Here is a 17,144-nt window from a genome sequence, read left to right as displayed (position 1 = left end):
TTAACTAATTTAGGCAAAGAGTGGATTATACTTTGCACACAGAACTTCTCATCTGTGTTTTGCACTGCACCACGCAAAATGCATCCTTGCAGCAGCTCACATCTGAAGGCTGTTACCTCCCTATGACAGCATGGTATTAGCTCCTCTTGGTTTCAGTGAACACTCACGTTAGAAAGTAATCTGCTTTTTTAAAATTGATTTTGGAATCTACAAAACCTTTATCCAGCAGGGGAGACTACACAATATATCCAAAGTGTAGATAATATGTAGAGGAGATTTTTGTAGTTTGGTCCATAGACTGATAACTTCGTACTGCAGTTCCAAACTATTGTTCTATGCATTGCAGACTGAAGTGTCATTTGATTTATTAAAAAAACAATCAAGACCATTTACTAGTGACTAAGTAATATGAACAGAGATAGAAGTTCTAGATAGCAGCATTAAGATATTTAAAAACATCTTCACTGGAAATTATGCCACAACAAAGACAGAGAAAATGTTGATTTGTTGTTGTTTTCTTTTTAAAGAAGCACTACTGATTGTTTCTAAAGAAGCAGTAGTAATGTAGTGAAAGGCTATTTATTATTTTCTTTTAAATGTATTTCTCAAGAAAAAGCCGTAATTATCATCTTTGTAAAGATAGGGGGAAATTACCTTTTCTATGTTTCAAGAAAATTATATCCTTATGGGCCTTTAACATGGATATCAGATTGAAAGAACCCCATCTTCTCTCCCAAACATAGATGGCTTTTGACAGAGCTAAAGAAAGTAAAGTATCTTTGCATTCAATAATACTCCTGATTAAAAGAATGCACTTTTTTTCAATTTCACTTATTACTTTCCAGTCTCAGCATGAGGTATAGAATTTGTAATTTGTCTTAGGTTCGCTGCATTTCCTTTCACTGTGGAGTAATTAATGAGTTTCAAACCGTTATATTTAGGCCATAGCATTAGAAACAGCTGTTCCTACGAGGGCTTTTGGTTCCAAACAAAACTCACCAAAATTCATGGGAGATTGAGAGACAGAGGATTCTGTGAGCATTCTCCATCAGAAACCTTAATGACTGACCCTGCTGACATACCCATGCTATTTGCTCACCATTGAAGTTCTAAATTTTGTACTCTTGCAATAAACTGTAAAGTTTCTAGCTAAGATACAGGGGAAACCCTCAAAATGTGATCCTAAAGCTTTCAAGAGAGAAAGCAAGAGAACAGAATCTATAATCTATAAAAATAAGAAATTCGGTGCTCAACCCATATTTTAGGTGCCTGAAATCTCAGGGCTAGGACACCACTAACCTGTAGGTAGCTCATGAACGCAATTAAATCAAGATCTATGCGGGCACTTATATTTATTGGTCACCTGCACGGTCGATTCTCTTCATAACCGCTAGTCTTTTAATGTTGCTTTTAGGAGAGTATACCTGTCTTTGAAATTATAAAAGTTAGTAAAAACACCCAGCACAGAAACTAAGACTTGCAGTGTACTTATTGATGTGTAAATGGTACCTAATAATATTGCTTGCCTAAGTTTGAGCCTTAACAAACTTTGAAGGAAATCCAAGCACGAACTAGGATGGTTCCCTCCCAAAATTAAGCAGGAGTCTTTACCCTGCTGCATGCCCTGTCGACATCCGCAGCCTTATTACTACAGCCTTTGTTTCGACTTTGAGCAGCAAGAAACAGTCATTTCAGCGTGACTTGCTAAAAGGGCCTTGAAAATGACACTTTTAAGGCGTTACACAGCAGCAGCCGCGGCCCAGCGCAGGCGCCCCTGCACACGAGCGAGATCCAGCACTTCGGCCCCCTCTGCCCGCTGCGGCCGGGGCCGGAGGCGGGGCCGCCCGCCGCTCTTCCGCCCTCGCAGGCACCATGGCGGCTGGCAGAAGCGACTTGCCGGCACCGAACAGGGCACATCCCCAGGCGTGAGGCTGCCGGCGCCCTGCTCCGCCAGAAATGCCGGGCGCTCACGGCGGCCGGGCCAGCGGGGACCCGCGTACCCGCAACCCGCGTACCGGCGCAGAGCCGGGCGGCGCGGCATGGCCGCTCGCACCGCCCCCCTCGCACCGCACCGCCCCGGACGGGACGCGGGGCGGAGCCGGGGGAAGTGGCGGCCGCGGCGGTTCGTGGCTGCCTGGGCGCTGAGCTGGTGGCGCGGGTGCCCCCGGGTTGACGCGGTTCTCCGCCCCGCCATCGCTGGCCTTCTGCCTCTCGCCGCCCGGCGTGACCCGCGCCTCTCCTGCCGCCTCCGCGCAGGCCGGGCGGTTCAAGGCATGAAGCTGAGCAAAGCCCAGTACGATGAGATAGCCCAGTTCCTGGGGCACGTGCAGCCCACCCGGCAGAGTCTGAGGAAGCTGAAGGAGAAGTTTCCTAGGTAAGTGCATCCCGCCTTCCGGCGCGGGGCCTGCGGGCTCGCTGCGGCCGGGCACGGGGCCGCGGGGACCGCCGCGCCAGCTCCGCCCGGTGCCCCAGCTCAGGCCCCACACGGTACAAAATCACCTGCACACGCACACGGTCATCGACTGCCGCTGGGAGCAGGATACTGCTCACCCTCTGTGACCTGAGAAGTTGGCACAAAATAAAGAACACTTCCCCCGACACACGTCCAAGTGAAAGCTCTTGGGGCCCTTCATGAGCCTCTTGGACACCAAGGAGGTCTTCTGATGTGAATAAAGTCTTACGGTGCAGAACGAGCCTCTGTGGCTGAAGCCAAGTGTGAAATACATCCTGCAATGCCAGTGCCCCTGTTTCTTAGGGTTAAGGGACTTTATGGATCCATAATTCTCTGCTTGCTGCTGCATTCCAGATGAAACTGGAAAAGGGTTCATCTTTTCACTTAGGGACATTCATGTGTTTCTTTGACTGAGCTGTGTTCAGAATTCTCAAAGACATTTGCACATGACCATGGCCTAGAATGGAAAGGTATCCATGGCAGGATGTGCTCCATGCACCAATTTTCATTGCTGAAATTTGCTTCCTACCAACTACAACAGAGTTCTAAAGAATGTTGCAAGGTTTCACTTTTCTTTCACATTTGGGGGAAGGAATTTGCTGTTGCTGAATTGGACAGGAAAGCAAGTTGAGTTCTGTGGAGAGAAGAGTGGTGCTGTTTCTAAAATCACAAGAAATAATACAGAAAAATGTAGGGGGTTAGATACTGTATCTAGTTTGGTGAAAGAAAGAAATTAACAAAACAGAAAATCATTCACATGCTTCCTTGAATGAACCTTGCTTGTCTTTAACACAAATGCGGCGGAAGAAACTGACGCTGTGTGTAACTTGCAGTATGTGGGTGAAGAGCCAACACTAACTTAGGCTTTTAAACTGTCCAGTGAAAGTGTGAGAGAATTGCCTTGTTACAGAGAAGAAGTGATAATAAAGCGTTGTGGTTGGTTCAGGGAGTGCATTGAGTTGCATTTTGGGAACCCAGTTCACCTTGCACAGTAAGGTGCTTTTCTGCAACTTGGAAAAGCACTTACCTTAACAAAGTGTGTCTCAGGAGCTTAGACTTGGCTTTATCACTTCAGTGCTAATGAAATCAGGAGAGAGTGTTTGTGGGTAGTTGTGTATGCATGCATACATACATATGCACATTTCTCTTTTTCTACTTTCCTATAAAGTTGTCTTGAAAGAAGGTTAGAATTTGGGTTGGTTTTTGAGGTTAGTCACTATTTTAGGAACCTGCTTCCAAGACAGATCCATAGGCACATGAGTGTTTGTTAGTCAAATTTGTCCAAAAAAAACTGGGCTTTTCTGATGTGTTTTACTTCCCAGTCCACTCGCTTGGTGCTGCAAAAGATCCATTGAATCCTCTATTTCAGAACTTGATGACTCCTGAACAACTATGTATAACTAACAGTATAGGGTTATTTAGGAAAAGAATTCTGTTTGTTTTTTTTTTTCTAAAGGACCTGGCTCAAGTGTGGTGAACACTGAAAAACAAAGGTTAGCTGTAGTAGTTGCTTCCACAATTAAGTGGCTATACCTTTATCTTGTTATTCACATTATGACATGAGAATGGCGTGTTTTGAATTTTGCTTGTAGATCTCTGCTGAATTTTGTTTGCCCATGCTAGGAGAAGGCTAAAACCTTCTATATGAGCAATGAATTGATAGCTTTTTTTAAAATTGCCTGTCTTAAGTATATTTTGAGGAGCTCTGTACATCTTCTTTCTGTAAGTGTGATATTTCTTTGTTGTCTCTTTGTTTATTTCTCATAGCAGGTCAGATGCAGAAGATAAGCAATACATTCCAAGGCCACTGCTTTCCTTAGCAGTGAGGAAGGTGTGTTGAAATAGACACATGTTAGGATGTGGAAAACAGGCATTCTCTATAACCCTTATGTTGTAAAAGAGGCCAGCTGCAAGCTGCAGAGATTTGTAAACTTGTATACCGTCTTAAGGGGGAGGCTTTTTCAGTGATATGTTTGATAACTGTGGAGTAAGTTTTTTTTATAATCTGGAAATTTTGTCATTCTCTTCTAGGACAAGAAGGGTCTGACTGGACTTTCTGGCTGGATTTTTTTATTTTTCTTTATGAAAGCCAGAATCAACTAAAGCCCCCCACCCACCTCAACTTTTTCATTCAGTCTTTTTAAAAAAATACTCCAGAATCTGTTGTGGTACCTACAGTGTGATGAAGGTGTCCATAGCCAGTTTCTCATTATTATATGGTAACAGTTGCTGATTCAGACTGGAAAGTAGTAACATCCATAATAGCTGCTTTCACCTTGCACTTTCAATCTTTCCCTGGGAAGGATTGGAATTCCACTGGTAATGTAATACATAAATTGACAGTTTTCAAATATTTCTGGTTCCTACTGCCTCATAGATCTTGTGGGTCTTTGGATTTCTGCATTAATCTGCTCAGTTTTTTTCTAATACTGTCTTATCTCTTGGCTCTTCCCTCAGCTGTTGTATTTCCTGAAGCCTTGCATTTTATGCTCCTAATTTGTATAAAATCTCTTTCATGCTATGTGAAAGGGCCTACTCTTGTTGTGCAGTTTCTCCCTAAGAATAAATTGTAATTTCTGTAAACAATTGCCACAATGTAGTGCACAGGTATGGTGGGTGGTAGCTGCCACCCTGACCTGTGAATCTAAAAAAATTTTAACAGGGTGGTTTGTGCTTTACTATTATTGAACTACTTCAGGAGGTGAGATTATTACTTCAAATGAGTATTGTCATGTGACTTATTAATGTCAAAAAGTCAAAATTAAACTGCTTCTCATACTGTTTATAAGTATTTTAATACAAACATTGGGAATTCTTATATTTTACAACCCTGTAACTTTCCATACAAAATGGATTTACTCTACTTTTCTTAAAATCCAGTTATTTTGCAAAAACTTGGATATTGAATTGCTGTTCTTTTTCTGTTAATGCTGTGCTTTGTATTTCATGCCTGGCAATTACCAATGTATTATTCATTTCTTTATTCTTAAGGTATTTGTTACATCCTTAGCAGTTGTCTCCTAACATGTTCCCATTTAACAGCAGGGTATTTGGATGACCTAAGGATTATCAAAATGTGATTTTAAGCACTAAGCACAATAAATCTCTGCCAATATTGGATCACTGATCCATAGTTCCTTTGATCTTTTTCACACATACGCCACTGGACTGATAAATCTGTATATTCAGTGTTGTGCTTTTCTGTTGAAGTATACCACATTTTCTACTTAGTTTCTCACCTGAATTTTTCTATTTGCTAATAATTTGTGGTTTTCTTTGCTATTTTTGTATTATATTCTTCAGCTTTCCCTTCAGCTATGGACTCCTGTTCTTCTGAGATACTATTCTTCTCAATGACAGCTAAAGTCTAAATTGAATGAGCCATTTTAGGACTGGTTTTAGGCCATTGCAGGAAATGTTCTGAGAAAGTTAAAATCCTTTTCTCTCTCTTAAATGGTGGTTAAGAACTGCCCACAAGTAGAATTTTCTAGATACAAATCACCTTAGAACTACCTATTTATAGTGACATGATATGTTAGACCTTCAAAAATTCTGTCTTTTTTCAAAGACTATTTTAACTTGTTCTAAAAAGTCCAACTTCTGAGAGTTAAATTCATACCCAAACTGATAATTCTAGTACTTCAGTCTACTGTTTTAATTGTTTCAGTTCTTCTGTATATGGCAGAAAGCAATGGTTCTCTCAGAAACCTTTTCTAAAGCTTCTTGTAGGTAGAACACAATTGACTTATGAATATACCCTTCTCAAATATATACCTTGTATATGTTTTCCCCTTCTCCTTTTGTCCAAGTCTGATTGATTATTATAGTCTTCTTGACCAAATCTTTGTCTTGGTTTAAGAGAATTCAAAGTGGAACACTCTTAAATGAGTTCTCCTTTGTTTTCACCAATCCCTTTCCATCAATAAGGAGAAACAAAATACAAGTAGATTTAAGTGAAAAAATTAACAGTTTACTAACAAGTGAGACTGCAAAAGGCAAAAATAAGAGTAAATAACCACTAGATAGAAAATTGCTAAATCTCACAAACTCCCCCAGAGCAAAGAGAGACCCAAAATGGCAAAAATACCCTTTCCAAGATGGTGCCTGCCATGGGTGACGACTGTATGGAGGGGAAAGGAAAATGGTGCCAGACCCTGCCCCCGAGATGGCGCTTTGCGGGTGATCGCATGGCCTGGGAGACAAAGGGGAGGGATGGCAGCAAACCCTGGGAAGGCATGAGCTTACAGAGCGTTTCCAGTGACACATGAGAAGTACTAGCACCTGTGGGGTCAGTGCCACTGCCCACCAGACTCTGATGGTGCTGGTGCTGATGTCTCTGAACTGTGGGTGTGTTGTGGAGAAGAAACCGGTCTGTCAGCCCTGGTATGAGGTGACCGGGCCCCAGCAACCGGCTGGCTTTGCAAAGTTCACCCCAAAACAGTTTTGAATTGTAAAATGCAGTTTTTCCGAGTGGCTACTATTGCAAGCCCAAGAAAAAACCGCAAACAGCTTCCCAAAGTAAGCCCTCCAAAGCAGATCGTCCACTTTCAGCACGTACTGCCAGCAGTGAGTTCGTTCCCCACTTCCCAACTCCAATTTAAAAAGGGACTGCAGCAATGTCCCCTCTGCCCTGTGGTTCCAGTTCGGGATGCACTGGATCTTAAAAGAGGCCATAACAATTTTTGGATGTGGATGGACATGGAATATAGTAACATTTTGGGTTAACCCATGACAGTCTTTCTCTGGTCTCTACCAAACTTTTTAAGGATGTAAGCTTTGGTGACCCAATTCATTATGATACTGTCTTGGGTTTTTTTTGATGTGAGATTTTTTTCTGGCTTGGTTCTGTCCTGTGTTTGAGTTTCTTACACCAGGTTGTGCTCAAATTGGTGGTTCCAGAAACTTTCTAGCCTTGAGCATCTTTTAGTAATTCCAAACTAATGCTTTTCAAGTTCTTGCACTGATCTGTTGTGAAACATGTTTCAGTCTATTTGAGTATTGCTATATTTTCCCACAGCACAATTTGTGTAGTCTATATTGTATCTCTTCCTTTTTTCAAGTTGTTAAACAAACTTGGTGCCTCTAGCCTGACTTTCCTTTAGGTACCTTTACTTGCATTTCTTTAAAAGAAGCATTAGTTTCTGAGACTATTTAAGTGCAAACTGTGTTACAGAGATTTTCACAGTACTAGTGTTTTGAAGTATGAGCTGACTTTTATCAGCAGCTATGTGCAGTTCATCACTTTTGTGCATCTATTCAAAAAAGTACTGTTCTCATTGTGTCCCTTGTGTGAAAACTTATTCCACGCGATCAAGAGGATCTTTTTTCACTGCAGAAAGGTAAGGGAACCGGGCATAAATATAAGAGAAGTACTTTTAAAATTTTTTCTTCCTTTTTTTTTCCCCCAGTAAGCAAGAGGAAAATGTGATGCACAGCTTCATATTGATATGCTTGAGTATGTCTATTTGGTTTTAATGCATGTAAGTTCATATTTGATTATTGGAATATACACACTTGGTTCCCGCAGCATATCAAGGGGTGAGCATTCCTCTACATTGATGACCTCTACTTTTCATTACTTAGTATCCCCTCAGTTTTCCACACATTTTCAGTAATTGTGTTGCTCTTTCTCCAAATTATTGATGGATAGCTTTATTAAATGACACCCGGCCTGGAAACCATCTCAGCAAGATTTTAATTTTTTAAAAAAAATACAGTAATGTGTTACATTGTAAATTGGAAAAAATAATCTGTTTATTATTTGCTCAATTTTATCACTTTCTCTGTGGTGATTCATATTGAAACAAAGGCCCTAAAGAAGCTTAAATGTATGATTTGAATGTTATTTCTTTTACCAGCAGCTTAAGGCTGAGGAATCATTTTTCCCCTCTTTTCCAGTGTCATTGTTGCCTCTGGTTTTGTTTTTTAGGGTTGGGGGGGGATAAGTCTTTCATTTTCCCCTTGAAGACAATTTTGTTTACAGAGCAATATATTGTTTGTTTGTGAATAATTTTATTCTGCTTTCGTGCAGTGGCTTAGATTGTCAAGCAGTACTGATGAGCCCATGATGACTGTGGTGAGAAAAAGGAGGAATTTTTTTCTTTTTCTTTTTTCTTTCCAGTTCTGTATTCTGGTGTCTGGAGCCTGCAGATTGAGTCAAAGTGGAGGGAAAATTCTTCATGCTTTGCTCTAGTGCTCTTTGGAGCTGCTGTTACCTGGAAGGCAGACTGGCAGTGAGGCTCATGGGCAAAGGGCAGATAGCTGCAGAGTTCGAGGCTCTGAACTCGGGCACAGGATTATTAGACAGGTTGTATTTATGAGCAGGCATCCTATTGCTGTGTGACACTTCACTTGCACTCTCTTCTTCCTAGAAAGGTTCTTGTCATAGCAAACCCAACATTATTCTTGTAACTTCTGCTCTCTCTGGTCTTCTGCATAGTTGATTAATTATTTTGAAAAGCAGAAGAACTAGACTATTTTTTTATTCATTTATTTATTTATTCATTACTCTGCAAACACTGGTGTAGCAAATCTCATTTAGAAAGTTACCTTTGTGCTTGCGAGTGATAGAAATTTATTCTGAAAAAAAAGCATTTAAAGGCACAATTTAAACGCCTTTCGCTATATTCTCAATATTTAACAATGACATAAATTCATGCTCTGCCTATATAAACGATCCCATCAAGTAGTAAATGCTTTGTACCACTGTAATGTATTTAAATATTCTGGAGGATTTAATGAGAGTATCAATGAAATAGTAGAATTTTCAAAGTTTTATACTTTCTTCTTTTACATTAGACTTCAGAATAAACAAAGTTTGACACAGAGTTTGTTTTTGTCTAATCTATGTAGAACAAACCTACTGTAATTTAAAATTTGTTATGTACTTGAAGCTGCAGTAAACCTCACAGGTAAACAGATAGATAATAAGAGATGAGAAGGAGGTCTTGGGTCATTAATTGAAAAGAGAATTAGCAATGTTCAAGTTTCAAGAAGTGACCCACAATAAAATGTAGCATATTTTCAATAATCCTAAAATGAAATAAAAATTAACTGTGCAAAGTAATTATGTGAACAACTGATAATACTCCCTTTGGAAAGATGTTCTTGTTATTTGAAACCTTGGTAGAAAATCTACTGTATCACAGCTTTAATAGGCTGAACCCGTGGGCAGTTTCTCTTTTCACTTAAATATCAGTGAACAATCAATATCAAAGAAGTTGTAATTTGTTGGATTTGATATGACTTGCTAACAAACTGTTTGCTAGTGTTGTGACCAAAATAGGAAGGATACCAGTCCTCTCCTGTAATAGGAAATATTGTGTGAAAGAAATCAACAGTGTCAGTATATAACTCAGAAAAACTTTGTCTTCTTTATTATTCATTAAATTAAACAGAAGATGCTGACTTAAAAGTTAGATATTGATAGCAGTGGTTGGGTTCAGAGTAGAATGGAAAATAGAGTTTTGCTCACATTTGTGGCTTTCCCAACACCAACAGACAGGATTTAGGCAGAAAACTTCCACTGGCCCAGGTGAATACTAGATTTTCAGGACATGAGTGCTTTCTTTTGTTTGGAGAGATAGAAGAAGTTTTTTTGTAGTTGTTTGCATGTTACCTATTAATAGAAAAGTAGGCGTAATATATGTATGTGTCAGCATGAAAGTTAATTTTGAAGGAAGTCCATTGTAGTTTTCTGTCACATTTTTTATTGGTGTAACCATCTTCTTCCTTATACACATATGTTGTCCATCCTAGCAAAATACAAATCTATTTTAATCGTTGTTCTTGAAATTTTGTTTGAAATACACAAGGAAAATTAAATTTTTATTTTCTGAATTCTTGAGTACTGATAAATCTCTTCCTTCTCTTCTCTTTTAATGTTTTCCCCTTCCAGTTTGTGAAGTGTTACCATATGGGAGTACAGTCCTTTAAAAAAAAAAAAAAAAAAAAAAAATTACACAGAACAGGACTTATTACACTTGTGAAATTCATTTTGGCTGAGTAAAGGGAAACCTTTTTTGGCCTTGAGGAATTTATACAAACCACTTAGAAGCCAATACTATATCCTTTGAAGATTTGATGGTGAAATACAATGATTGGAGGGGGTCTTTTAAAGCAGATGTGGAAATTAGTTCCCTATAATTTGAAAATGCATTCTGAATCTGTTGGAGCTGTGTGTTAAGTGCTCTTGTTTAATCCAGAAGAAAAGAAATAGAAAGAGAGAGAAAAAAAGAACCAGAAAAAAATGCAGAGAAAGGAGAAAGCAACAGGAAGAAAATAGAAAAATATAGACAAGAGGGAGAAGAGAAAAAAATGCAAGAGAAAAAGAAATTAAATGGAGAAAAAAGAGAGAAAAGAAAACAGAAAAGGAGCAGAAGATTTAAAAAGGGAAAGGAAAAGAAAAAAGAAAATCCTTTCATATGTCAAAGCTGGGAGAGTTGTCTTGGTCAACATGTACACTACTGTATTGATTTGTGAGGTTTAATTTGGTTGTACTTTCTGACACTTCTTAAATTCCATGGATGTGATAATCACTGGTAGGATAGGAATATAAGTCTTGTGACACAGTCTTTTTCTATGTATTTCATTCTAAAGTAAGCTTGATGTCATCAGACAGACCAACAGATGTCTGTGGATTTAAGGGCAAGATTATGGTGGTTGTTAAGGGAGGATGAAGTAGAAGTTTTAACACTGACCATATGTGCTTTTTAATTGATTTGTGGATTTTAGGATACCATTATATTCATGTTGCTTATATTTAAGGAATATTGTGATAGAAATGGTAATTCTTGATTGTATTTTAGAAACGGTTCCATAATGTATCATTCTTCTGAAGCCTGAAAACAAGGCTAGGTTCAAGTTTTACGAGCGTAGGCGATTTGCTACATCAGAATGGAAAATATTTTATTCATGCATTGTTTTTTGGACAGTCATATTCTGGGCTATATTACAATGGCACGATAAATTGCTGAATACACTGTCTGTTGAATATGACCTCACCATGAAAAATTTGATGCATTAGAGTAGGAAAGGTTGGAATATATCAACCTTAGCTGACAAGGGACTTTGAATTTTGACCTAACACAGATGACCTTTGTGTGCAATAAAAGTGAGTTTAATCTCCAGGTCAAGGTTGAGGTGAACAGTAGGGCAATGTGGATTGGTTTGTACTGGCTGTGTCTGGATCACACCTAGCAAGCAAAGAAATCCAAGGTCTTTGCACTTCAGAGTAACCAAATGCTTGTTTACCTAAACTCATATCTGTTACACCACATTTAAAAACTTGTGGTACTGTAGACAGCTAACTCCTTAGCAGCCGTAGACTATTTCATTTGAAGCTCAGTGTTTCAGGCATGAGGTATGTATATTCTGCTGCTATAAATCACTGAATAGGTAAATAAAATTTCCCCTGTAGCACGTAAAAGAAGGACTGTTCACAATACCGCCTTGCTGTGAAAAGGGTGAAATGTAGAAGGTCTGTTTCTTTGACAGCTCGCCTGTCTTTTAAACATCGTAAGTTTATTCCTAAGTCTTATGCTTTTAAGAGGAATGTAATTAAGAGAGTTCTGATATGTTTCACTAGGCAAATACAAAGAAAACAGGTCCTTTTGAGCACTCCTTTGCTGTAAAAGGTATTTGATCAGAAAAGCTAAGTTACAAAATGGTTTGGGGATTGTCTAGGTTACATAATAAAGACATATAGATGAATTTAAATAAAATATTGTCGCATTTATAGCAGTCACAAACAAAATTCATCTTTTTAACTGGCTCATGTTCTAGGAGTGCTATTTCACTGATGTACCACAGGTACATATGCTGAATACTTAACACGTTGAAGAGTGGTAGCAGTGGTGCTGTTGGAAGGAGAGAGTTCTCTTTAAATCAGCCAGGGAAAAAAAAGTTTGAGACTAATGGAAAGAACCTCTACTCCTTTAATAGAGCCTGCAAAATATATTCTCCAGGACTGATCAGCTCTGAAGGCTCTAGAGGTTTGATGATTGGAATGGCAGGAAATCACGCTTTCAGGACATAACGAATTGACTAGGCCATCCATCATTTGTTAGCATGCGCTGAAACACTGGGTTTGTGTGCAGAGGTCTGTGATTTAGTAAATACTTGAGAGATGAATAGAGCTTACACACAAGGGAAGATATTGCTGTCCTTCAGCAGCCTTAGACACAGATCCCTGCTGAGAAGGCCGTCTGACAGCAGCTCATCAGTAACTGGCCTGTCACAGTCAGTGATGCCCACCAGCCATCCCTGGTATATTAAATGCATTTTTAATATCTGCTTCAGTAGATTTAATGAAGAAAATTTAGTTTCCATACTCTGATCACTGCTTTCTCAAGTGTTTTAAAGCATTGAGCAAAGCACTTCCAAGAAAGGAACTATGCTAATAACAAGAGGAGTTCATTGAAAATCAGAATGAAACAGGGGTTTATTATCCAAATAGTTTCCTTAAGTCAAAACAAAAATGTTTGGAAAAAGCAGTGATGATCTTAGAAACAATTGACCCTCCCGCAGAGGGACCTTATGCAGCAGGCTGTGCAGCAGCAGAGATACAGGGCTGGGAAAAGGTGTTTGCACAGTGGTTCTATTTAGTGTGGCAGAGCTTGCCAAAAGGCAAAATTGCATTTCTTAGGCTCTCGTGTGTCAGTAACAGAATCAGACAGAATCATCATTCTGTCTGGCTTTCAGGGTCCAGAGAGAAGGGTGGCTGTGAATGGAGGAAATGGAATAGATAAAGTTTTTGATTGCTAGCATAGATTTTGTTTTGGTTTTGGCATTTTTGCAAGCAATGCTTTTGGTGAAAATAATTGTAGCATTACATGGTATTATATAAACTGATATAAGAAACAAACAATAAGATACAATAGGAAATAAAACTGCTGTTTTTATAACTTGGCAGACTCACTGAGAGTTATTCAATATTGGCATTCTGTGTGTAAGGATTGTACAGAATTATATTTTAACTTCATGGCAAATTATAAGATCTTTTGCTGTCCATACATGTAGAAAATCTTCACAGTTATTTCATTTTCCTTCCAACTTGCAGGGAAAACTTCTGTTTACATAAAAGCAAATAAGTTGATTCTCATTTTGTGATGAGATTCAATGCTTATGGTAGTTACTTCAAGACAGCAAGACAAACAACTTGATTTTTGTTGCAAACATCTATTTGAAACATTGACTTCTTGAGCTTTTTCTCTCTCAGGAATCCATTCTGTGTTCACAGAAGAGAAAACAAGTCCTGAATGAGACCTATAAATTTGATTCTTGTATGTGTCAAAACAGTAATGTATTAAATGCATATTATTATAAAAATTTAAGAAGTGTCCGAAATGCTTACATTTTTATAACACACAACATATTAAATAATACATTTTCTTGTTAGCGTCTGTTTGCTGTCATTGTTAGCAGGACCTATGATTTATTACTTAAATTAATGACTACAACCATTTTGGTGCTGACAAATGCCCCTTATGGCTTATCACATCACTTTAAAAGCAGCATATATGCTTCTACGAGAGTAATTTTTTAATTGTTCATTCTTTTAAGTTCCTGGTGAAAGTAACACCTCTATTTTCAGTGTGAAAGTTTCATAAGCTTGAATTACACTCTCAACTGAGTGAGATATTGCTGAGGATTAATTTCTGTAAGAAAATGCAATACCAAAACTGATCCTAATAAAATTGTCTTCTAAGCCAAGCCTGATATAGTATTGTTACCAAGAAAAACCAGCAGCATTGATAGAGGAATGGAAAGATAATACCCTGCATTCCTCTGATCAGGTGATGGTTGAAAGCCTTGTTCATGTTTTTGCTTGGCTAGTTGGTACCGTACAAGTAGATGTCAAACACCCATAGGCATGCTTTGTTACTAGTTTTCAGCTTGTATCTCATTAAGTCCTTGTTGTCCATGGACTTCAAATGAAGAATTCAAAATAAATTAATTTCTTGTCAAAAGACTTAAATTTGCCAAACAGGAACCTGTGCCTGTCATGGGAAAAACATTATGATTTGTGAACAACTTAGGATAAAAACTTTTGTTTGTAAGCAACTAAAGCAATTTTTTTACATGTCTTATGTTTTATTTGAGTACAATCTTTTTTTAAAATTCTTGTGTCCATAACATTTTGAGTAATGATAGTGATTTGAATAGAAGATACTATCCCTTCCATTGCACACGCCAGGACATCCAGTAGCCTGATTGGTAGTGACAGTCTCATTGCTTTGTATTAGAGAATTGTTGAACTTGCTTTATCCTTTTCATCTGAATAGAATGCTAAGTGTTGCTGTCTATCCAAATGTAGAAAAAGGCTTCAGATCAGGATGTAGTGCTGAAGAGGACTTTATTGTTTGGGTGATTGTTCTCTATTTGCATGTCTGTATTTATGCCTTCAAAGTCTTGGAAGCAGTTGATGGTCTAGTTTCCCATATATTTCCACAAACTTCAACACAAAATAAAAATGTTCTAAGATAGCACACGTTCTTCTTTCACAGAAAGCAAAATGTTGTCAAATATTCCTTTGAACAAGACACCTGTGATAGCAAAAGTATTCTTTTATGCAATGTAGCCTGTCTGAAACAGTTTCAAAGGCAACATAGAAGCTGTGACCAGGATGGAGGTAATACTCCTGTGACTGAATTACTATAAAGGGTCTTTTGGAGTTCCCTGTTGTTAATTGAAGACACCAACAGCAATAAAGACGTCACATTTCTCTGTTTCTATTTGTGGTTGGCTGGGAGATAACAGAACTTCTTATCAGTCTTCTGTTGTACCATCCAGTCCTTTATTACATCTCTTCTGTGGAATACAGATGCTCATTTGGAGACTACAACTTGTGGAGAGTACAGTAGGCAGAGAGTGAGTGTATGTTTCTATATATGAAATGGCTGTTGAACATTAGCCATTTACAGCATTAATATAAAATGCAATGTGTAAATGCAGCTCTCCTTCAGTTTTCAATACAGCTGAGCAATATGTCCTCCTAGACAAGTGTATTTTCTTAGGGTACACAAAATACAAAAAGAGAAAAAAAACTTGAAAGCTAGATCTCTGGTTCTTACAGAGCTTAAAAATGAAGATCTGCTTTGACCAGTTGGCAGGTACTCCAGTAAGCCAAGCAAGTTCCAATCCAAATGGAGTTCAATGAGCTTATTGCAATGAGTGATCTAACAGAGGAATATGTTTTCCTTTATTAGGAAATATGTCATCCTTTTATTAGGAACGGGAGAATATAATTGTTGACCAAAAAGAGTAAGTTGGGCTACATTTTTTATCTCATTTGTATTGTGTTCCTTTGACATCAGTGGTCTGAGAAAGAAAGGAAAATGGTCCTTTATGGAATAAATGTATAGTTTCAGTCTAAATATTTTCCTAGCCATATCTGTCTGCTTGATATGTCATCTAAGTGCTGAGCATTTTTTTCCAAACAAATTCCATTGGTTGCCCAACAACTATGATTCACAAGCTTCCTGCTTACACTTTTTGTTTTAATTTGCTATTTAGACACAGACCTCGACAGTGACAGACGATCATTCTTACACATTGTTATTTTTCGTGGTTTCAAGGTTTCTGGGTAGAGAATTTTGTCCATTTATCTGCACTAGATGCCTGTCATTCTAACATTTTAAATCAGTAAGTTAAAGATAATATTCAAATGTTTCAGCTACTGTGTAGAAGTGAATATATTTTTCTGTAGACAGATTTAGGGAGGTCAGCATGTATCACATATTACTTGTTTGTGTTAGTTTGTTTTGTAATTTTAAGCTCTTTAGTTTCTTTTTCAAGAATATCTCTCAGTGGAACTTTGCATTAGTGGATCAGGATGTTTACTGAAATAACTGGTTGAAATTATTAAAATATGCAGTGGAAAGCAGTGTGCTTAATTTAATGGGCCTCTGAATATTAAATGCAAGTAAAATGTTATATAGACATGAAGCCAATTGTTATATTATAGTATACGAAGCAATAGCTGTGTAAACCCTAACCTCATAATTTTGCAAGTTCTACTTTATCATGTAGCTGTAAAAGGCAATCAAAATAAATCATGGAAGATGAAGAAATATTTTCTAGGGCTTTCTGTATGCGTTCAGAAGTGGTGCTTGATCCATGAAATTTTAGTAAGCATATTAAATAATACAATATGATGTGCGACGTGTCAAGGCTGATAAATTATTTTGTATAGGACATTTATACAACATATGGTGAGCTGCTATGTGAACAGCTTAATGACTAAATTATGTTAATCTTTCTTGCCATATTTACTTTTCATTTAAGAAAAGGCATTTTTAAATTTTTATTTTACTTTTTTTATCATGTGTAGATATAAGAAAGGTGTAGGTCATCTCTGAGAAGCCGTGACAGTGATCCAAGGTTCCTCAGCTGTGCAGTGTACATAACACAGATGTTGGGAGAGTCATCTGTCAGCTATGCCTCTCCTATGGAGTTAAAGTTCTAGGGGGAAAAGAATTCGACACAGTGCTGTCACTGTTACATTTTCACAATAGAAGAGCATGCAAATAGTCAACCTCCTGCTTAGCAGTAGTGCCCTGTCTAATGTCTGTGCTGGTTAGAATAAAAAAATAGTGGGTGCATCTAGGGCTCATAGATCTGACAAAGGTCATGCTATGCTGGGCATTTGAATTGGAAATTGTCTGGACTTAGATTTTATAAAGCTCCCAGT

The 17,144-nt window shown here is 38.2% G+C and overlaps 1 protein-coding gene across 1 annotated transcript in view; it reads left to right on the top strand.

The window, feature by feature from the left end:
• The first annotated feature begins 2,113 nt into the window (after nt 1-2,113).
• CDIN1 (CDAN1 interacting nuclease 1) overlaps nt 2,114-17,144 on the top strand; it is a 124,241-nt gene continuing 109,210 nt past the window's right edge. The window contains exon 1 of the mRNA XM_059475133.1: nt 2,114-2,374. Within this exon, the coding sequence (XP_059331116.1) occupies nt 2,274-2,374 (101 nt within the window). The 5' untranslated portion in view covers nt 2,114-2,273. The remainder of the gene's footprint in view (nt 2,375-17,144) is intronic.

The sequence above is a fragment of the Ammospiza nelsoni genome, chromosome 6 (genome assembly GCF_027579445.1).
Source record: "Ammospiza nelsoni isolate bAmmNel1 chromosome 6, bAmmNel1.pri, whole genome shotgun sequence".
Classification (NCBI taxonomy): Eukaryota; Metazoa; Chordata; class Aves; order Passeriformes; family Passerellidae; genus Ammospiza; species Ammospiza nelsoni.
The sequence above is the reverse complement of the archived record's forward strand: the minus strand, read 5'-3'. Positions and strand labels throughout refer to the sequence as shown.